The 23,599-nt window shown below is 43.2% G+C and overlaps 1 protein-coding gene across 1 annotated transcript in view; it reads right to left on the minus strand.

Annotated features, from left to right (window-relative positions):
* The window catches only part of EGFLAM (EGF like, fibronectin type III and laminin G domains), a 135,411-nt gene that overhangs the window by 91,113 nt on the left and 20,699 nt on the right, over positions 1-23,599 (minus strand). The window contains exons 2-6 of the mRNA XM_081212716.1: positions 9,078-9,187; positions 7,034-7,117; positions 3,386-3,412; positions 887-1,004; positions 83-218 (exon numbers count right to left, since the gene is read on the minus strand). Of these exons, the coding sequence (XP_081068842.1) occupies positions 83-218; positions 887-1,004; positions 3,386-3,412; positions 7,034-7,117; positions 9,078-9,187 (475 nt within the window). The remainder of the gene's footprint in view (positions 1-82; positions 219-886; positions 1,005-3,385; positions 3,413-7,033; positions 7,118-9,077; positions 9,188-23,599) is intronic.

Consider the following 23,599-nt stretch of genomic DNA (forward strand, 5'->3'; position numbering starts at 1 on the left):
AATAAAGATACCAGTCTGAAATAGATTTCAACCCGTGTGAGCCAAGAGTCTACACAAATGCGAATCCTATAAGCAAAATCACCTTATGAATTCCACTGTGTAGTACTGAATTGGGGAACTTCCTTCACTGGGTCCTGGTTTCCACGACAGAGCAACTTCTGAGTCAGAAACGACCAGGACTTGAGGCTGGTATGGTGGATCTGGAGGCATGCATTTATCTAAAACGAAAGAAGAGTATGTGTCTGCCAATCATACCATCTCATCGGTCACTTTGGAGAATCCCAGAAAGTACTTCTTGCTGTGTCAAATGCATCTATACAACTATATTTTGAAAGAAACTGGACATCTCATCAGAATATTTTGTTGGCTTCCTTAGTTCGCTGTTACCTCCAGCTCCTGCAACCTACTTTCTTTCCCCTAGACCTAGTGGCTGTAGTTAGTGCCACAGGACAGTGAGAGAGCGCATGTTTTTTTCATTCCAAAGATCCCAGATCCAACTCCTGGCATCTCCAGGTCAACGAAGTGCCTGGCTGTGACAAGGAGGCAGCCTTGCAGACCAGAAACTTTATGAAGCAAAGCAAATGCTTCAATGCCCTTGTGGAGACTTTTCAAGGAAGTTTACGAAGGTGCCAAGAAACCACATCAGGCTGCATTTCTCCTTTTAAATCTTTAATAGCACTCCTGAATGTTTTGCCAATACATCTACATCTTGCCCTCTCACCAGCAGTACTTCTGAAATCTTCATCCCCCTCCATCCCCAGCTGCAATTTGCACGCTGTACCCTCTCGCTGTCAGCATGCATTTGCCTGCCAGCAAAACACAATGCCTGGGATTATCTCTGCCCCAACCGGCATCCACAATAGCAAGCTATTCGCACAGCTTTTACCTTGCGATAGAGTCGTTACATTTCTGGGCATGCTGGGTCTGCCTTTTCCTGCCCAGCCGTAAGCTCCTACACTTACACGGTGGAAAGTGCCTGGCTTCAAATCTCCAATGACAACTTCCTGTTTGAAATATAAATTGGGGAAATATATATATATATATGTATATATATTTTTAAAAATACAAATAACTGTTTAATTATAAGTAAAATGTGGTCCAGCAGAGTTAGACAAATCCTCTTTCTGCTAGAAAGGCAACTTCAGGCTGAATTTGTTCATTTTCTTATTAAGGGGATGTTTAAGCCATCCTTCAGCAACCAAGGCAGCACACAGTTAAAAGAATAACACTAAGCAATTAAAACTTCCACACTTAAAAGAATAAAAGTACCCAATAAGAAGTCTTCTACTATAAAACAACATTAAAGTACAGGAGCGGCACCAACCATGAATAAACCCAGGCGACAACAGCAATAAAAATTGTAACTATCTGACTTGAGGAAATGTCTGGCAAAGCTTTTTTAAAAAAATCTCAGCTTCTCAGGAAAGGGCATTCCAAAATGTAAAGGGCCACAACCAAGAAGGCCTCTCTCAAATGGCAGTGGGCCTGGAAGTAGGACTTAAATATCCATTGCAAAGTTCAAGAAGGCTCATGTGGAAGAAGGGAGTCCTTTAGATCACCAGGCCCCAAGTCCTTTAGGTAGTCACCTTCTCCCCTTAATGGGTAGTAGAGGAAATGCAAGACATGATATCATCACATTGTGAGTTTCTGCAGTTCCCTTCCCAATGCAAGCAGCAGCCAATAATATGGACCAGAGTGCCAAAATGTGTATGATGAGGTCACATCCTAGATTTCAGGCGGAGGGCCTTCTTGGTAGTGGCTCCCACCTTGTGAATGCCCTCCCATCAGATATCAAGGAAATAAACAACTACCAGACTTTTAGAAGACACCTGAAGACAGCCCTGTTTAGGGAAGTTTTTAATATCTGATTTTTTATCGTGTTTTTAATATTCTGTTGGGAGCCGCCCGGAGTAGCTGGGGAAACCCAGCCAGATGGGCAGGGTATAAATAATAAATTGCTGCTGCGGCTGCTGCTGCTGCTGCTGCTGCTGTTGTTGTTGTTATCATTATTATTTCCTTAACTATGTGATGGCTAGTGCAACCTTCCCCAATATGGCACCATCTTGCTGTTTTCAACTACAACTCCCATAAGCCCCAGTCAGGGATGATGAGAGTTGTAATCCAAAACATCAGGAGGATACCAATTAAGGAAGGAAAGAGAAACTCAACACAGGACTGGTGTTGGTAGCAATCCCATGATCAGCACTTCATCCAGTTCCGGGTTCCAATTAGAGTACGCCTTTTCTTTTCTTTTTGAACATGTAAACAACTACAAGTAAGGTCAAGGATTTCCCCTGAAAAGCTCTCCTGAGGGAGTCGTATCTGTTTGACCTACACCCATCTCTCAGCACAGTTCAGACGTCTGTGCTGGAAGTAAATTTGCCGCTGACAGAGGTTTGCTGTCCAAAGCAAAGTTACGCCACATCCTCCTCCAGCATCAAAGGCAACTAAGTGCATGATCTAGTTTAATTTTAAACCCACAGCAGTGCGAAGAGAAATTCTAACCTCACTGACGCCCACAAGGACACAATGGAAACAGATGTGCTGACATTTTTACCAAACAAAACCCAAGTTGTACATTTTAGTCTGTCCTTTGGATAACAGAGCTCAGCACTGCTAAGTCTGAGGTGAATGTCATACGCTCCGACTGCCCCTATTTGCCAGGGAGAGTCCCGGTGTCCCAGTCTCTGTCAGTGGTAAATCACAGTCTAGGACTAGTCTAACGGATGCATATTGATGGCCAAAATGACTTGAAGTAAGAGCACTTGGAAAATTCAGTTATGACACATCAGAATCATTTCTGCAAACTTTGTCAGTGCTCTTCCTTCCCTGCCCCTCTTGTTTGCAGATACCTAAAATCTTACTCACAGTACATGGAAAATTACAGAAAACTTCAGAACAGCTTGAAATTCTATTTCCAGGTGCAGAAAACTAATGATTTGTCTGCCAAATCTCATTGTGTTCTTCTCTCCACACCCCCTTCTTTTAACCCTCTCTCTCTTTGCATTTCTCAGAAAGATTCACATGAAGACCTTGCCATGGCTTCTTCATTTTCACCACCAGGTCAATGAAGGGTAGGGAGAAAAGAAAATGGCTTTCTCTACTAAAGTTGGGATTTGGACACCAGAGTCCAAGCTTTCAGGCACACATGTTCTGGCTACTGAAAGATCACTTGTTTTTTTTCACCAGCAACAACGATCCATCTCTCTTGAGGGAGGAAGAAGGAAGAATAACAGAGGCGTTTTATCTTGCCTGCTAGTCATTTACCAGAGCTGGAGAATACTGGCCATAAATGCTGTGCCTGTGTTTGGAAAAGGTAAGTGGAAATTGGCCACTTTGCCCAGAAATGCAAAAAAAAAACAATCTCCAGAAATATAATACTTACAAAAATGGCTTGCCCATCCATTTGACCCTGGTAGAAGGAAAAGAAGAAGAACTTCTTAATGAAGCACCATAATTAAATAAACATATCGGATAAAACATATTGGGTGCAATATGCACATTTTTGCAAAGCAATATTCCCATATATAATACATGTTATATGCTATTTTCAAAAACATATGCATTTATATTTACCCTAGAAATTGTGTTTTTGTACACATTACTTGGCTGGAGAACTGTATCGCAAAAGTTGGAAAAGAATGAAGATTGAAGGATGGCTCACGAATGGTTCCTGAAAGTGAATATTAGATATGCTCACTTTTAAATGTGAGCTGAACCAAACTCCCAGGCAAGTGGCCATATTTAACTCCATGCCATTGAAGTGTCAGCCACTGATTTCTGCATAGCAAATGCACAGGAGCCAACCAGCTGGCAACCCTAGGTCAGAACAAGAGGAGGCAGCAGAAAAGAGTGAAGCAAACCCCCTTTCCTTCTGAAGTGGGACCCTGAGAAGGGAGCAGGATGCCAAAGAAGACACAAGCAAACACAGTGGAAAGAAAAGAAGGTGCCAAGAGGCGGAAATGCAGAAATTTGGGCCCTGGTCTTCCCTGGGGTATTTCCATCACTTGCCATTTTGCAACATATGCTCATGCAAGGCTTGACGTCTCTAAGAATAAGGCATCTAGCCCAGAATCCTGTTCTCAGTGTAGCCAACCAGATGCCTATGGGAAGCCTCAAAACAATACCTAACTGCAACAACACAACTGGTGTAGTGGTTAAGAGCAGTAGACTCGTAATCTGGTGAACCGGGTTCGCTTCCCCGCTCCTCCACATGCAGCTGCTGGGTGGCCTTGGGCTAGTCACACTTCTCTGAAGTCTCTCAGCCTCACTCACCTCACAGAGTGTTTGTTGTGAGGGAGGAAGAAGGGAAAGGAGATTGTTAGCCACTTTGAGACTCCTTTGGGTAGTGATAAGGCGGGATATCAAATCCAAACTCTTCTTCTTCTTCTTCTTACTTGTGGTTCTCAGCAACTGTTATTCAGGGATATATACTGCCTCTGACAGCTGAGGCAGAGTGCAAACTTACCCTGAATGAATTTGTCTAATCCTCTTTTAAAGGCCTCACTACTTTTAGGGGTGTGAGAATTTCTCTTCAAATAATAAACTTATAAGCCAGGAATTATACACTAGCAAACGGGAGCATCGGTGTCTCCTATTTTAAAATTCCACCCACAAGGATCAAAGCCCTGTTAGCACACAAAGCAAGCAGGATTGCAGTTCATAGCTTGCTTTTGTTCACCCACTTACTTTTCCATTCCTGCTGCATAAAAACGGGCCTGAGCACACCCTAGAAAGACTTTTGTGCATGGAAGAGCTCTGATCGGTCCCACATGGCACAGTTCACTGGGAATGACCAACAGAGCTGTTCACTTACTCGTATATTTTTCCACACACATGCAGATGTCTCCTTAATTAAAATGCCATACTTAAAGTCAAATTGTAACAAGGCTACCACATGTTTTTAATTTAGACAGCCATGTTCCCCAGATTACAATTTCTGAAACTATATATTTTTTTTAGAAAATAGAAAAAAAGGAAGATAATGGTAAAGTCAGACATTGGTTTTCTTATAGAACACACAATTAGGCCTAGTAACGTCAAGTCTGTTTTCTGAGAGGCTGCTGGGACTTTTTTACAGTTGCATGGCACCGAGAGATGCAATAGGCGCAGCTCCTCCCAAAACAGAGAGGGATACAGAGAGAGAGAAACCTGTTGGATTTCTGCATATTATGCAACAACGAATGTCATAAGAGTGGAATAGATGCAGATGGCAGCTCTTCCTTGAACAGGGTGGACAGCTGCAAAACAGGACAAGACACCAGTACCTTTGAGAGTTGTGCACGGAAGGGAAATTCAGCAAGTATTGCTTGTCATGCAAGCTAGAATACAGTGGTACCTCAGGTTAAGTACTTAATTCGTTCCGGAGGTCCGTACTTAACCTGAAACTGTTCTTACCCTGAAGCACCACTTTAGCTAATGGGGCCTCCTGCTGCCGCTGCGCAGCCAGAGCACGATTTCTGTTCTCATCCTGAAGCAAAGTTCTTAACCTGAAGCACTATTTCTGGGTTAGCGGAGTCTGTAACCTGAAGCGTATTTAACCTGAAGCGTATGTAACCCAAGGTACCACTGTATGCTGTTTTGCACATCTATTAAAAGATGCAGGCATCCTGTTTTGCACTTGGTCACCCTAACTTTGCAGGCACTGTCACAGAGACAGAAACAGGCTAGAGTGGCAAACAAACCCACTTTACCTGGCACATTAAACCATGGTTTAAGTGAACAAGTGGAGTGTTTGTGTATGCTGTTTAAAAGTTCTCTATGCAGCCCTGCTGCATAGTGTCACGGAGACATCGCTCTTGCTGTGACATACCTGGGCTTGTGATTTCGTTTCCCTGAAAAAAGCAAGAGTACTAAGCCAAGAAGAAAACTTGGTCACTACTCTTGGTTTGTTTGGAGAGAAACAAACCAGGACCTAATGATAATAATAATTAATAATGCCTTTATTGTCATTGTACAACCTGTGTACAATGAAATTAAACGAGCCTCACTCCTCCCCCAACCCTCAATCTCTTATCAAACAACACACCACCTCGCAAGTCAATTTTGCTGTTATTTTTCGTTCAACAGCCTAACAGCCCATGGATAGAAGCTATTTTTTAGCCTGTTGGTACAGCTGATTATACTTCTATATCTCCTTCCCGAGGGCAGAAGATTAAAGAGGTGATGGCCGGGGTGTGAGTCATCCCTGAGAATTTTTCTCGCTCTCCTAAGGCAACGATCCCATGCGATGTCATCTAGCGGACTCAAGGGACAGCCCATGATATTATGTGCTGTATTCACCACCCACTGTAGAGACTTTCTGTCCGTGGCTGTCAGGCCAGCATACCACACTGTGATACAATATGAAAGCACACTTTCTATTGCGGACCGGTAAAAGGAGTTCATCAGTTGTTGTTTAACATTATTCTTTCGCAAGACCCTGAGGAAATGGAATCTCTGTTGGGCCTTTCTGACCACCTGAGTTATGGTGATTTTCGAAGTGAGGTCCTCACTAAGGACCAGGAATTTAAAGAAGGAGACTCTCTCCACACAGCCCCCCCCCCCCGATATACAACGGGGCAGGTTCCCCTCTCTTCCTCTGGAAGTTTTTGATATCGCAGCAGGGCCAAACATTGGCTTGTTTCCTTGTGGAGCGGTAGCAGCAGGAGTGGAGGAGCAGGAACTTTTCAAAAGAATGCACTAGCATGCTGCACAGTTTATTTTAAACTATGGTTTAATTTGATGGGTGAGCCAGGCCATGGGCCGACCTTCCAGAGCAAATGGAAAGCTGTCATTTAGCCATGATACTCAAGTCTACGGGAACAAAATGGCTGTTCCATATGTTTTGGACTACAACTCCCATCATCCCTTACTACTGCTCCTGCTGGCTAGGGATGATGGGTGTTGTAGTCCAGAAACTGCTGGGGACCCAAGTTTGAGAAACACTGCTCCAGACTTTATTGATCTAAGCAGAGCCCCTGTGTTGATAAAATTCCATTGATCAGATAAACTGACCTACAAGAACCGCATATGCTTAATATCAAATACTCACCATACTGAGCATGTCCAGGCTAAGAGGCACATCATGGGACTGCTGTTTAATTGGTTTATCTGCCTTGAACTCGGTGTAATAGACCTTTAAAATAAATTGGTTAGGTTAGGTAAACTAGTAAGAATGACAGTGAAATGAAGCATTGCGAGTAGAAGCAATATTGACGTTCAACTCAGCTTTTACCCCCAAGGCAATTAGGCTTGAAAGGAGCTTTTTATTGGCTCTGACAGGAGGAGTACCCCTCTCCACACACACACACACACACACACACACACACACACACACGTCCAATTGTGGTGGGATACTCTTCTTGGCGCAAAAGGAGTGGAGGAGTGTGTTGCTTTTAGGTTGCCAGATTCTAAGAGAGGAGGCGAGACGTTCATGGTGAGCTCCAACACCGTTTTTCTAAAAAAAATAACACTGATTTGGGTTTATATCACAGCAACATTTTTTCAAGCCAAATTGTGATCCTGGAGGGCCCTTTCCAGAGGAAAACTTGCAGTTGGGAGAGGGAAGGGTTAACTCTCTCATTTCATCAAAATATAGGGGAGGTGCTAGTTTTGAAAGGGTCTGAGGGGAAAGGGGGATACCTAAGCCTAAAGATACTAAGGACTGTGGTTGCCTGGCTCTGTAAGAACTATTAGACAGATAAAATATGAAAGCGAACAGGAAACCAACAAAACAAGATCAGGGTTCTCACACCCTTTACTAGACTACTGCACCATAATCCTTTGAAAGGCAAAATGTATGGTAGTTTTGGATTCCCCTGCCCTTAGATTTTCAGATTAATGCTGCCTGCTGTGTGCTACATCTCATCTGCTTGAAATCCAACCCAGCTTAAACAGGCACAGGAGAGTTTGGACAGCTGGACCACCAAAGACTTCGGCTGCATATACAGAAGCAAAGAAACTCACGACCTGCTGGGCTTTTTCTTAGCCCTACAGATTTTAAAGTGACAGGATCTTTAGGCAGAACTGGAGGTGACAGCCCTACACAAAATCTCGCATGGCCTTGCCTGTGTGTCCTTTCCCTATGTTTATTGCAAGCCTGGAGGGCAGGGTTTGTCTTGTTTCTTATTTATTGGAGAGCACTTTAGGAGTAACATTGTGCCCATGATATCATAATTATTTAAAAGTAAGCACAGTTCTTCAGTTGAAGTACCAAATTCTGCAAGGAACAGGACTCTTTTTCATTTAATAGTTTAAATTAGGGGTGGAGAGCCTGCAGCCTTCCAGATGTTGTTGGAATACAGTTCCTACTGTCCTTGATCACTGGCCAAACTGGAAACATTGCTCTGGTGAGGAAAGCAGTTTTGTGATTCCTCTGAGTGCCAGCCAATCTGCAGTCTGCACAGAAGAGGTATTCTGATTGGTCACAGGTTCCAGCCAATCAGAATTCGGCACAGCAAGCTTTTACTGGAAAGAGAAGATGGGGTTGCTCCTGGGCTCATTCAGCTAAAAAAAGCTGGCTGCACATCCACAACAAGCTCAGGGTTCAGGGTATATGCAACTTGTGCCAAAAGAATGATTACAAGAACATGACGCTGAATTCCTCCCTGAATGTGTATCACTGGTACTTAGAATTTTGTAGTCACATAAACATGACACCACGAGCTATTGAGACACTCAGTGCCGCATTTATGTATAAGCTAAACAAGCTATAGCTTAGGGCCCCACTCTCTTGGGGGGCCCCCAAAAATTTAAAGGGCAAAAAAACTGAATGTACATTTCAAAAAATATAAGATAAAAAACAAATAAAATAAAACCTACATGCAGCAACAGTGTTTTGTGTTGTGTAGGCTCCGATGATGTACATATTTTGTTATGTGCAAATGGCTTTAGATACCTATTAGGTCCATAAATTACCATATAGCATATATTCAACACTAAAAACAGTGACAATTTGTTGTTGACAAAGGAAAGCTGGACGTGTAAAGGGCCTCATTGCCTTCAGTAGCTTAGGGCCTCATCAAACCTAAACCCGGCCCTGGAGACACTGGACACAGGAATACCTCCTTGCATAGCCAAAACAGAAAGGTACTCACAGTATACCCGGTGATGGAACTTGCATGCTGCCGAGGCATTCTCCATTGTATACTAAATGCTGTGCAGTTGAGTGAATCCAGGGTTATATCCAGAGGCGGCCCCAGCCTATCTGTGGCAAAGAAATGGCAAAACACAAGAAGCTGTAGGGTATAAAAATATTGTTTGTATACTGAGGACAAAATGTGCATGTGGGGGGGGAAACAGCTGAATCTCCTCTATTTTTAGGAAAGCCCTCCTGAATCTTTTTTTTTAAAGATGCAGGCAGAGCAACCCAGACCCCAGAACTGCTGTACTGGGGGGCATGTCGACAAGGTGGCAATACTGCTTCATCCAGCCTTGCCCTGCTGTGGCAGTGTAAGGCCTTTGCCACCCTAGAACTCCTTGGTGCACCTGCACAAACTGTGGATGGGTGAAAGCTAGTGTAAACCACCCAAAGGGGGCATTTGGGGGGTTGGTTAAAGTTGCTGGGTTCTGGCAAGTGTCAGCAAGCAGCCTGACCTAGGCCTGTTGTTGCACCAGTCTGAGAGCTACTGTAGCAAAACAACAACAACAACCCAAGAAGAACCACCCCACTCCATCCTTCATGTTGCAAGCTGTGGAGCTGCAGTTACAGCAGACTGCATCCTTAAACCTACCTTGGAGGACCACTAAAATCAATGGGATAGACTAGACTGTAGCTCAGGGGTAGAGCAGCAGCTTTCAAACTAGGTCAAAGCTTGGTGGTAGATCATCTGCTCTGCATGTAGAAAGTCCCAGGTTCAACCCAAAGCATCTCCAGGAAAGGGCTGGGAATGTCCTGTCTTAAACTCCAGAGAGACCCTGCCACTCCATGTAGACAATACTGAACTAGATGGACCAATAGTCTGAGACTTAGCATAAGGCTGCTTCATGTGTTCCTAGACTTGTACAGTGGTGCTGCTTCTTTACACTGGAAGTTTCAGATTTTAACAGCTTACCCAAGAGGTGGAGTAGACAAAACCCTGAACTGGGCTTTATTTTCGTGCACACCCCAAACCACCATGTGAGGCATGTCAATGGAAAAAGACAAGCAGAGCAGAACCATGCGTCTTGGACAGCTGGGCTGGTAGTTTCAATCTGGCCCCTACATTTAATAATCGTCCTTGCCTAAGGACCATATTGGACTCACTCTGTGGGTAGGTACATATTACCTGAAGACATAACACACTTGCTGTGATATCTATTTAGCTTACATAAAGTTTTGAGATTTGATTGAGTAATAATTATCTCACAGTGGATGCAAAGTGATCATATGAACCGAATCCATCCAATATCCCCGAGCCATATTTGAGTTATTCTGTTAACTGTACTTAGATCCCACTGTTTGTTTTTGAATCTGTGAACACATGGCGTTACCCAGGGACACAGAGCTATCCTGTAGTCTCTGGAGAAATGCTGTGTTTCGATGCAGTCCAATCCAACTTGAGCATGATAGCTTCGTTCAGGCTGCACTGAATACCACTCCGATGTGCATGGTGACAAGCAAATTCAACTTGAAATGCTGTGTGGAAAAGCGACCTCACTGCGTTTCAAGCCAATAATCTGTACACAGCCGAAGACCATGTTCACACCATACATTTAAAGCCCTATGATACCACTTTAAACAGCCACAGCTTCCTCCAAGCTGCAGTTTTGTCAAGGATACTGAGAGATGTTAGGAGGCTCCTTTTCCTTTCACAGAGCTACAACTCTAACAGAGGTACAAATCCCTGGGAAGAGAGATAGATTGTTCATACTCAGACATCCCCAAAGCCCATCATGTTTCCAGAATGTAGCCACTCTACCCTGTACATTAGGCTTAACCGACATGGTGTCCTTCAGATTTTGTTGAACTCCAGATCCCATAAGCCGCTGTCAACTTTTTAAAAAAATATATATATTTCTTGGGTCAACATTCTCTGCAACTGAAGGTCCTTGGCAACCATTTACTACTGAAGCACTTCGTTTCCTGCCACAACTATGAACCCTGAAACACGGGGGGAGAACCTGCAACTGGTGTGTGTGCAACCGGTTTGCCAATTTGTAATGTAGAATGTTCCTTTAAAGAGGCATTAGAAAGTTTGTTCTTTTTGCTGTGTGTCACAGGGAGAGAGGAATGCCTGTCTTGGTAGCAGATTTGTGTGAGAGAGAGATAGAGAGAGAATGGGAAAGGGGGTAGGGAGCAGTGTGAAAGTGTCTGATCCAGATAAATAGGGAGTACTGGATTCAAAGTGTCCAAGGACTCCAGGCACAAACCTGGTGCTGGGACACATGCAGTGTAAGAATTCTGTGGACTCATATGGACTGTCTTGGGCTGACAGACCTTCCTCCTTCCCCTTCTCAAGATGCAGAGATTGGTCAGGAAAGCAGAGAACATTACTTCTTGCCCTGTGCACAGAGATCCATGGAGAAGCAATAAAATAAAATAAATAAGAATTTAAAACTTGTTATTTGTAAGGAGAGGGGGCAGGCTCCACCCATTCCCAAAATAAATAAAGTTCAACTGCACGAAGGTGGGGGCCACTGCCAACTTAACCAATGGTCAGCAGCCTTGGGAGCTGTAATTTTAACATCTGGAGGCACCAGGTTGGCTATCCCTGATGCGCATCAACTGCAATTATAGGAGCAGCTTGCCCAGTGTTTCAAGTTACTCTTCAGCTTTTTTTCAGTCTGAAAGGTTTGCCATGGGTGTTCATCATTTCATCATTGCCATGGATCTTTTATGATTTTTATCATAGGACCCCTTTGTTGCTGAAGCTAACAGACCTTCCTGGTTAATTGCTGGTTATCCTTGGCAAGACCATCAAAGAAATAATGAATATTAGGGGTGAGGGAGAGATTATGCAACACACACACATATCCTCAGCTATTAAAGAATCAGCAGAGCTTGTCCAGTTATTTTCCGGCTAGAAGAAAGCTTAAAGCTGTTCATACCACAAGTTCCATCTACTTGCGTATTTATTTATTTTCCTGTCTTGGAAATAAAATGCTCAAACATTAGTAGCCCATCAAAAGCATTGCTAGTCAACACACATGTTTATATTAGGTGAGTAAAAGGAGAAAAGATACCAATGAGAGATTATGCAACACACACACATATCCTCAGCTATTAAAGAATCAGCAGAGCTTGTCCAGTTATTTTCCGGCTAGAAGAAAGCTTAAAGCTGTTCATACCACAAGTTCCATCTACTTGCGTATTTATTTATTTTCCTGTCTTGGAAATAAAATGCTCAAACATTAGTAGCCCATCAAAAGCATTGCTAGTCAACACACATGTTTATATTAGGTGAGTAAAAGGAGAAAAGATACCAATTCTTTTAAAAAAATCAATCAAAAAGATTTATATTATCAAGAGAGATTCCGATCTTTATATAATCATAGGTTGGATTGGATGATCCTGCCCATCACACTGGAATCTTTTTGTGATGTTACGGTTCATTTGAACTGCTTTTATGATGTGTGCTCTATCAATATTGTACACTGCTTAGGAACTAAGACATGGTATTAAGCTGTATATCAATTATTATTAAGAAAATATTATTTTGTGTGTATACATATAGAGAGAGAGCACTATATTTAAAATATTATAATTATAATATGTCTGTCCTGCTCACCCATTTGATATACCTATGCATGGTATATAGCGTGCATATAGCATCCGAAATGCATGGAGCAAAACTGGGTGGCTTTTTAATGGGTGTTCCACCCTCACTTTTCAGGTCGATTGCAGGAGCTTAGTCTACCTGTGTAGGCTCTATTCAGACTTTCCACCCCTGCCCTATAGTAAAAGGTCCGTATAGTAAAAGCCATGGTTTTCCCATTAGTAATGTATGGAAGTGAGAGCTGGACCATAAAAAAGGCTGATCGCCAAAGAATTGATGCTTTTTAATTATGGTGCTGGAGGAGACTCTTGAGGGTCCCATGGACTGCAAGAAGATCAAACCTATCCATTCTGAAGGAAATCAGCCCTGAGTGCTCACTGGAAGGACAGATCCTGAAGCTGAGGCTCCAATACTTTGGCCACCTCATGAGAAGAGAAGACTCCCTGGAAAAGACCTTGATGTTGGGAAAGATGGAGGGCACAAGGAGAAGGGGACGACAGAGGACGAGATGGTTGGATAGTGTTCTTGAAGCTACGAAGATGAGTTTGACCAAACTGTGGGAGACAGCGGAAGACAGGAGTGCCTGGCGTGCTCTGGTTCATGGGGTCACAAAGAGTCGGACACAACTAAACAACTAAATAACAACAACATCCCTGCACAGAAGTGTGTGTACGCCTACTTCCCTTCACAGAACAAGCAGGATCAGGGGGCAGGTATCCAATCCAATGTGTGCTTCTGGTATAAAATGAATGAGTCCAATGTTCTCTCACTTCAGCAAGAGATTAGATCTGCTTCTGTGGTAAACCTCATCTATCAATTTGACCATTTTGCCCCCTCCATGATTGCCGGAATTACTGCTGTGCCGGATTAGTCCGATTTTAGCAGCTAATTTTATTTTTTTTTAAGTTTAAGGTAGAGAATCTATCCAGCACATGGACAGTTCTCATCAAAATAACTTCAGCAATGAAGTAAATTGATCAGACCTCAAACTACGTAATCCCCATTATTTGATAGCTTTTTTCCAATACACAAATGGTTCCCTGCCTGATTGCCAGGGCACAATTCTTACTTCCCACCTGTGACAGGTGCAGGCAAGTTTTACATACTTTATTTTAAAATGTATTTATCTTGGACCAATCTGAGAATACAAATGGTGCTATTTACAACAGTGCTATCAACAGCCTCTTCTTTCAACATAGGAACAACATGGCAGGGTTAGGAGAAATGTTCTTGTGAATTTGTTGGGTGAAAATCGAAAGCACATCAAAGTGCAAGTAGATAAATAGGTACCGCTCCGGCAGGAAGGTAAACTGTGTTTCCGTGCGCTGCTCTGGTTCGCCAGAAGCGGCTTAGTCATGCTGGCCACATGACCCGGAAGCTGTATGCCGGCTCCCTCGGCCAATAAAGCGAGATGAGCGCCGCAACCCCAGAGTCGGCCACGACTGGACCTAATGGTCAGGGGTCCCTTTACCTTTACCTTTCATACCAAGTTAAAATACTGGAAGCTAATGTTCCAAGACAGAGGAAGCTGCCTTATACCAATTAAGACCATTGTCCCATCAAGCTTAATAGTACAGCAATCATCAGTAGCCCTTGCCAGTGATGTAAAGTGGAAAAAATTCCAGTGCGTAATTTTTGGGGTGGAAAATCTTCTATTGTATCAGTTCATTAGGAACAATGAATGGATGTCAACTGCAAATATTGGGCAGGGCTGGCAGATGTTAGCTTTGTTTATGAAATGCAAATTCAAAGTCTTCACCTGGTAATTGCATAGTGACAATTTCACCGTATCTTTATATAGCATATGCAAACAAACACTTAACCTGTTGTCATATTGCAAGACTTCATGTATGGCTCTGGCTGGATGTTCTAACCTCCTATAAATGATAATAGTATTTTTATTATTTATTCCCTGCCCATCTGGCTGGCTTGCCCCAGCCACTCATACAGCTATTCCAGTACTTCAGTATAACCTGAACTATTTTCCCTACTTCCCAGCTCATTATTATTTCTGTTACGGAACTTGCACACTTTTTTGGTTACGTTAGCGTTTCCTCCTGTATGTTTTATGAGTGTCTTTTTAAAACAAAACCAAAAAACCATTATTGTTCCTTTTATGAAAATCAGCACAGGAGCACACGGATCACGGAGTCACTCATACGCAGTGGGAATGGTGGCTGTAGTAAAGGGTGGGGATTTTATTTTTAATTTTTTCCATGGGACAAGCATAGACTGGCAAAAGCAATGGAAGAAGCTTGGATGGCAACATTTTCAGAAAGCCAAACATACAGCATGAGACTAAAGAAGAAAAACCACTCTTTTTCATGGGAGGAAAAGGGGTGCAGCACATTGTCAAGTGTGGCCTCTGCAAGTTTGCAAGTAATCTAGAATGTGCAAGCAGAATGTCTGGAGCAGCAAAATTGGTCTCAGGCCAACATGTTACTGTTTACTACTGAGGTGGGAATAATAATAATAATTTATTACTTATACCCCACCCATCCAGCCAAGCCTCCCCAGCCACTCTGGGCGGCTTCCAACAGGATATTAAAAACACAATAAAAGATCAAACATTAAAAACTTCCCTAAACAGGGCTGCCTTCAGATGTCTTCTAAAAGTCAGATAGTTGTTTATTTCCTTGACATCTGATGGGAGGGCATTCCACAGGGCGGGTGTCAACACCAAGAAGGCCCTCTGCCTGGTTTCCTGTAGCTCCACTTCTTGCAGGGAGGGATCCACCAGAAGGCCATCGGAGCTGGACCTCAGTGTCCCAGCTGAACGCTGGGGGTGGAGACACTCCTTCAGGTATACTGGGCCAAAAACTTTATCATCCCAAGGGCAGTGAGAGGAGGTCCCTGGGGTGAGTCCCGAGGGCCAGATAAAGAAGTTTGGAGGGCCAGCTTTGGCCCCAAGCCCTGAGATTTCCCACCCCTCATATACAATTTTTATGTAATTACATAATATATATTCTGCCATTTGCCTAAGGGCAGTTTACAGCAGGAATACAGATTATAGAAAATTCACAATCCTTAAAAATGTATAACACGTCAGTAAAGAACAATTATTGAGAACAGCAGTGGCAGTCAGGTCTCTTTGCCTTCAAATGCCTGCCATGCAAGGAGCCACCACTGAAAAGGCCCTACTACCCGACCTTCCTCATATTGACCACCACCTCATATGCTGATCTTAGAGCATGAGCATCTTGATATGGATACCAAGTAACTAAAGAGTCAAGTCTTCTCTGTTCCTTAAATATTTCAATATTTATCCTTAGAATTGGAGGTTTTGATTTAATAGGAACTGAAACCAAAATTTCTTTAAAAGGACTTAAAGTGATCAAAGAATATGGTCTCAGAACCAAAAGCACATTCTATAGAGACCTCTTAGATAACAATTTTCTTGGCAAAAGGTCTTTATAAGTACACAAGCACCACTTTTATTTTCTGCAAGCTAATGATATTGCCGACCTTATCTGTTGTGACAGAGGTGGAAAGCTGCGAAGAGAGGGCTTTTCAACCAATTCTAACAAAAATGCCAGGTGAAATGAAGTTATCTTAAAGGTCACTTTGGAAAACGTGAGATGAGGCTTCCATCAGGTTTGCTCTTGTCATTTCCACAAACATTTGATCTTCAGCTAAACACAAAACTTAACACCATACAAATACTCACCGGTATTGATCAGCAACAAGATGTTCGGAGATGGGGAGGGAAAGCAAGCAGAGAGATGACATTTGGGACTTTTAAATAATTTATCTGATTGTTTACTGCTATGGGAGAATTTGTGGGAAGGGAGCTTAGAGGGATGGAAGTGATCTCCAGCAGGGGATCAAGGAAAAACATGATTGCTGTGCCTGTCTCAAACGTACAGTGGTACCTCGGGTTACATACGCTTCAGGTTACAGACTCCGCTAACCCAGAAATATTACCTCAGGTTAAGAACTTTGCTTCAGGATGAGAACAGAAATCGTGCTCCGGCGGCGCGGTGGCAGCGGGAGGCCCCATTAGCTAAAGTGGTGCTTCAGGTTAAGGACAGTTTCAGGTTAAGAACAGACCTCCAGAACGAATTAAGTTCTTAATCCGAGCTACCAATGTAGTACGAGCTTTCTCAAACTTTCCCAAATTTGTTCACAGGCCAATAGGGCCGGGGGGGGGGGGGTCTTCAATTTAGAGGCTGGAAACCTCACAGCCCAAGCACAAATGTGATCCCCCATACCTCTCTGTCTGGCCCTTGAGACTCCCCCATGGGTAGTGATGTTAAATTCCTGAGACTAATCTTTTGGAGAATATTCTCAAGAATATTATCGATTAATGAGGTGTGTACATTTAAAGCGGAACACGGGTGGCGCTGTGGGTTAAACCACAGAGCCTAGGACTTGCTGACCAGAAGGTCGGTGGTTCGAATCCCCGCGATGGGCTGAGCTCCCGTTGTTCGGTCCATGCTCCCGCCAACCTAGCAGTTCGAAAGCACCTCAAAGTGCAAGTAGATAAATAGGTACCACTCAGGTGGGAAGCTAAACGGTGTTTCCGTGTGCTGCTCTGGTTCGCCAGAAGTGGCTTAGTCATGCTGGCCACATGATTCGGAAGTTGTATGCCGGCTATCTTGGCCAGTAAAGCAAGATGAGCGCCGCAACCCCAGAGTCAGTCACGAATGGACCTAGTATACCAGTATTACAACACTTCTGGCAGTGGGTAAGTTTGGTACAACGTGTCTCCGTGGAATCTGCTTGATCTGTATAGAAAGTGGCTTCCTAAAACTATGAACAGCTACAGCAGTTTATTTATTTCTTTACTGTGCTTGTTAAACTTCCACCTCACCCTTCTGCTGCAGCACAGCAGTTTTCAACAATAACAGTAGAAAACAGAAGTAAAGAGGGGAGGGAGATGGAGAGGAGACGAAAGCATTTCAATAAAATGTAAAAGTAAAAACACATTGGGCTGGGTTAAAGAAACAAAGATGGAGATTCCAAGGCAAAATAGAGGGGTGGGACAGAAATTAAGGTCAAGAAATCCAATATGGAGCAGGGGATGTGAAATGTTCTCTTCTCCTGCGTGTCTTTGAATGACCACAGCTCAGCCGTAATGAGTAAGAATAAAATCTCAAAGATTTCTCAGACACTGCTGCTGTAAAGTAAGTTGATGGCAGCCAGACAGCTGTAATAGACCAGCTTAAAAAACATGATTGCATAATTCCATTCTTAGCTAGGAAATGAGCAATTTGAAAACAGGCAGCACATGCTTTAACCTTTTACATGACTGCCATCCCCTTTAATCATATTGTTGTAATTTGAAAGCCTGTTTAATGGAAGACTTGAAATGTCGCAAGGCTGGGCAACCTCCATGTTAAATCCAGACAGTGACTAGTTTTAATGGTTGCAGTAGGGAGGTTGAGTGCTTAACGAACGAAGCCGCGTCAAACCTTCAAATTATTAGAATCACAGAGTTGGAAGGAACCCCAAGGAGCATCTAGTCCAACCCCCTGCAAAGCAGGAATATCAACTAAAGCATCCATGACAGATGCGGTCTTGACTATGCTACCACTCAGTGGATTTCTAACTGGCTGACTGACCGAACCCAAAGGGTGCTCATCAATGGTTCCTCTTCATCCTGGAGAAGAGTGACTAGTGGGGTGCCACAGGGTTCTGTCTTGGGCCCGGTCTTATTCAACATCTTTATCAATGACTTGGATGATGGACTCAAGGGCATCCTGATCAAATTTGCAGATGACACCAAACTGGGAGGGGTGGCTAACACCCCAGAGGACAGGATCACACTTCAAAACGACCTTGACAGATTAGAGAACTGGGCAAAAACAAACAAGATGAATTTTAACAGGGAGAAATGTAAAGTATTGCACTTGGGCAAAAAAAATGAGAGGCACAAATACAAGATGGGTGACACCTGGCTTGAGAGCAGTACATGTGAAAAGGATCTAGGAGTCTTGGTTGACCACAAACTTGACATGAGCCAACAGTGTGACGCGGCAGCTAAAAAAGCCAATGCAATTCTGGGCTGCATCAATAGGAGTATAGCATCTAGATCAAGGGAAGTAATAGTGCCACTGTATTCTGCTCTGGTCAGACCTCACCTGGAGTACTGTGTCCAGTTCTGGGCACCACAATTCAAGAAGGACACTGACAAACTGGAACGTGTCCAGAGGAGGGCAACCAAAATGGTCAAAGGCCTGGAAACGATGCCTTATGAGGAACGGCTAAGGGAGCTGGGCATGTTTAGCCTGGAGAAGAGGAGGTTAAGGGGTGATATGATAGCCATGTTCAAATATATAAAAGGATGTCACATAGAGGAGGGAGAAAGGTTGTTTTCTGCTGCTCCAGAGAAGCGGACACGGAGCAATGGATCCAAACTACAAGAAAGAAGATTCCACCTAAACATTAGGAAGAACTTCCTGACAGTAAGAGCTGTTCGACAGTGGAATTTGCTGCCAAGGAGTGTGGTGGAGTCTCCTACTTTGGAGGTCTTTAAGCAGAGGCTTGACAACCATATGTCAGGAGTGCTCTGATGGTGTTTCCTGCTTGGCAGGGGGTTGGACTCGATGGCCCTTGTGGTCTCTTCCAACTCTATGATTCTATGATTCTATGATTCTATGATTCTATGGTCATCCAACCTCTGCTTGAAAACCTTCAATGAAGTAGAGTCCTCAACCTCCCAAGGGAGACCATTCCACTGTCGAACAGCAGTTACCGTCAAAGTTCTACCTGATGTTCAGGTGGACTCTCCTTTCTTGTAACTTGAATCCATTGGTTTGGAGCAGGATCTAACAAGCTTGCTCCATCTTCCATGTAACAGCCCTTTAGGTATTTGAAGATGGCTATCATATCACTTCTTGGTATCCTCTTGTCCAGGCTAAACATACCCAACTCCCTCAACCGTTCCTCATAACGCTTGGCTTCCAGATCCTTCACCATCTTGGTAGCCTTCCTCTACACACTTTCCAGCTTGTTGGTGTCCTTCTTAAATTGTGGCACCCAGAACCTGGACACACTACTTCAAGTGTGGTCTGACTGAGACAGAATAGAGCAGTATTATGACTTTTCTTGATCTGAATACTATACTTCTGATGATGCATCCTAGAATAGCATTAGCTTTTTTTTTTTTTTTTTTTTGCTGCTGCATTACACAGTTGACTCATGCAAAGCTTGTGGTCTACTAAGCCCCCAGATCCTTTTCACATGTACTACTGCCAAGTCAGGTGTCCCCCATCTTCTATTTGTGCAGCTGGTTCTTCCTGCCTAAGAGCAGGATGTAACATTTTTCCCCTATTGAAATTTATTTCATTAGCTGTGGTCCAGTTCTCCAATCTGTTAAGGTCATCTTGAATCCTGACTCTGTCTACAGTGACATTAGCTACCCCTCCCGGTTTGGTGTCACCTGCAAATTGGATGAGCATCTCCTTAATACCTTAATATCCAAGTCGTTTATAAAGATGTTGACCAACAACAAGAACCGGACAGAACCCTCTGGCACCTCACTTTTCATATTTCCTAGGATGATGAGGAACCATGAGTGAGTTTGGGTTAGTGGGTCTCTGGGTTTGGTCAGTCAACCAGCAACAGAGAATATCTTCAAATATCTAAACTCCATGGCTTGAAATGATCTCTGTTGCACTAGTAAAGTTCAGAGTTCTGCTATACTTGAAACCTTTTCCAGTTAATGATCATATTTAGCTGTGTAAGTTCTAAGAACATCTCCAATGTGTTTTGGGAGGTTGAAGCTAGCTCTGTTTTTTTACCAAAAGATACTTAGACTAATGTTTTTGGCATGCCATCGTCTCGTGAATTTGAAAACAACACACTGTGTACACTCGCAGTGCCTCTTCTATTTTGAGAAAATATTCACCAATCTACAGAATTCCCTAATGTTCCTAATGCACATTAGGTAGCAGGAGATTTCACACAAACAGGTGCTAGCAATTTTAAGTGCCTATTTTTCTTGTTCAAACAGCATAGGGTATAATTAAAACTTGAAACTCATTTCAGAAGTTGTGTATCTTCATGAGATATGTAAAGTTTGCAGTTTCCACAAGTTTGTCTAGGTGTTTTGTTGCTGTTGTTTTTTGGCTAGCTGAATTGGTAGAGCTCTGGATCTCAAGGTTGTGGGTTCAAGCCCCACGTTGGGCAAAAGATTCCTGCATTACAGGGGGTTGGACTAAATGACCCTCATGGTCCTTTCCAACTCTATGATTCTATGATAAGCTGAGCTTTTCTTTTTCTTGGAAGAATGCCTACTCTTTGTAGTACCAGCAGGAATATAGGAAGCTGCCTTATGCCAAGTCAGGCAGATGGTCCATGATACAAAATGGCTGCTTTGGGTGTGTGGCGTAACACAAGATGCCTACCAGTATACCTGAAGGAGCATCTCCACCCCCATTGTTCAGCCCAGACACTGAGGTCCAGTGCTGAGGGCCTTCTGGCGGTTCCCTCCCTGCAAGAAGTGAGGTTGCAGGGAACCAGGCACAGGACCTTTTCGGTAGTGGTGCCTGCCCTGTGGAATGCCCTCCCATCAGATGTCAAGGAAATATACAACTATCTGACTTTTAGAAGACACCTGAAGGCAGCCCTGTTTAGGGGAGTTTTTAATGTCTGATGTTTTATTGTATTGTTAATATTTTGTTGGAAGCCACCCAAAGTGGCTGGGGAAACCCAGCCAGATGGATAGGGTATAAATAAATTACCGTATTTTTTGCACCATAACACTCACTTTTTTCCTCCTAGAAAGTAAGGGGAAATGTCTGTGCGTGTTATGGAGGGAATGCCTACGGGTGGCATGCCTACAGATTTTCCTCCTCTAAAAACTATGTGCGTGTTATGGTCGGGTGTGTGTTATAGAGCGAAAAATACGGCATACTATCATCATTATTATTACTACAACTGCACCTAAAGAAGCAGAGAGAGAGAGGACTGAAAAATGGTGAGGGCATGCACCTGTCCACTAGCCACACCATCACTTGGATGGGTTGGGAAGGCAGAGTGAAGCTCTTTGTGTCCCTTCTCTGTTTAGAACAAAGATGGGAGGGTTGGCATCCAATCCTGGCATCCAGCGAAATTATGTATTCATTTCACGAAATTTATACACTGCTTGACTGTAAAAACAAACAAAAAAGCAACAACCCTCCAAGCAGTTTACAAATGAGTGCAGCAATAAAATTGCGGGTAAAAACAGTTCAAAACAACTATTTAGAACATACAAAAGATTAAGATCAGCAATAAACAAAAAACACTCTCCACATGTCTGGGTAGACTTAGACTGGGTAGATGGAAACAGGTTTTTAGCAGGATGTCTGTAGGCAAGGGAGTTCCAAAGTGTAGTTGCTGCCCCACTAAACAAGTGATTTCTTATAAACATGGATGGGGTATTATGTGGCACCTGTAACAGTGCCAGTTTTGCAGAGCAAAGTGGTCAAGTGGGCATATATGGGGTAAGGTGCTCTCACACTGCCTGCCCCCGCCCCCAAGATGTAATGGACTCAATTTAATATATATATATCAATGCTCTGGACTCAACTAGTCAGCCACCCTCTGCTAGATTTAATGTGGGCATATGGAAGCAGGTGCTGATTTCAGTGTAAGAGATGCCAAACCAGTGCAAACAGGAAAGGAACAGGAAGAGTCAACCGTCTGTCATGCATTGTGAATTTCTGAGGGGGTATTTGCTAAGCTCCTTTGCGCATGCCATAGGAAGTAGCGGTGGGGACCCGGGCACCCATAGGTGTTGCATTGGCAATCCTCTCTGTCCAAGGTCAACAAACAAGCTTTGTGGTTGAAGAGGGATTTGAATTCAGTCCCAAAGCCAAATTTAACCCTCTAGCCACTACAGGGTACTGCTTTAAAAAAAAATTGAGGAGAGGAACAACACCAATGTCTATCCCTTTAACTGCCCATTGCTCCTCAGAAAGGCTAATCTCTTAAACTGTTTTATGGGAAGGGTTGGGGAGACCATGGTAAACCATGTTTCTGAGGTACATATCTGACTTAGTTGGTACTGGATTTTCAAATCTAGAAAGAGTTGCCTCTGGCAATAATAACATTGGAGTCTGCGGTGTGCATGCATCTTTTAAGCTCCCCGTTTCTGAAAGGGCTCAGATAAGATTACCAGCTGACAGAAACAGTTCTTCACAGGCATGGCAAGAAGCGATGCAGTGCTCCATGGAGCAGTATTTTACTGAAATGAATTCATCACAGAAAACGTATTTCTTCATTCAGTGCCTCCAGTTCTGTAAACCCTTTTCCACATGAGTGCAGCTACAGGGAGCTCAACAGAGGAAGCAGCAGCTAAGGAGCTGCTTTGGTGGTAAAAGAGTGACCTGGCTTCTTAGGACTGGTTCACACATGACTGTTCTTCCCTTGGCTACTGCAATATCAAGTGGTTAATTGCGCATACGAAGCGGTCCTAATGGAAGATGCAGTCTCTTACCTCAAATGCAATGCTTTGCAATTAAAATTTGAACATACCCATTGCAAACTGGAACCAAACCACCCTAGAATCAGTTCTAGGTTTAAAAGGCTCTGGTGCTACATTGGCCTTCCTTCTAGTCTCAACCCCTTTGCAAATAATAATAATAATAATAATAATAATAATAATAATAATAATAATAATAATAATAATAAGGGATGGTCACTAATAGCGATGCTGGGGAATTCTGATGAAAACAGCTGTGCAAATTGCTAGCATTTGCTTGTTCCTCTCATGTTCAGAATGGAAACTAATCTAGCAAATAGGATCAGTAATCGCTGCTGCTGTTTTCAGTCTGCAAGCACTACATAACAATATGTGACTGATTATTATTATTACCAATTTGCACTGCATTTCCTTCGCATTAAAATGAATAGTGTGGAATAATGTAATGACAACAAAATTAACTGTGCAATCAATTATGTAAAATTTTGCCATCGTGGAAAGCAGGGTGAAT

This window comes from Podarcis bocagei (genome assembly GCF_964188305.1).
Source record: "Podarcis bocagei genome assembly, chromosome: 11".
Lineage (NCBI taxonomy): Eukaryota > Metazoa > Chordata > Lepidosauria > Squamata > Lacertidae > Podarcis > Podarcis bocagei.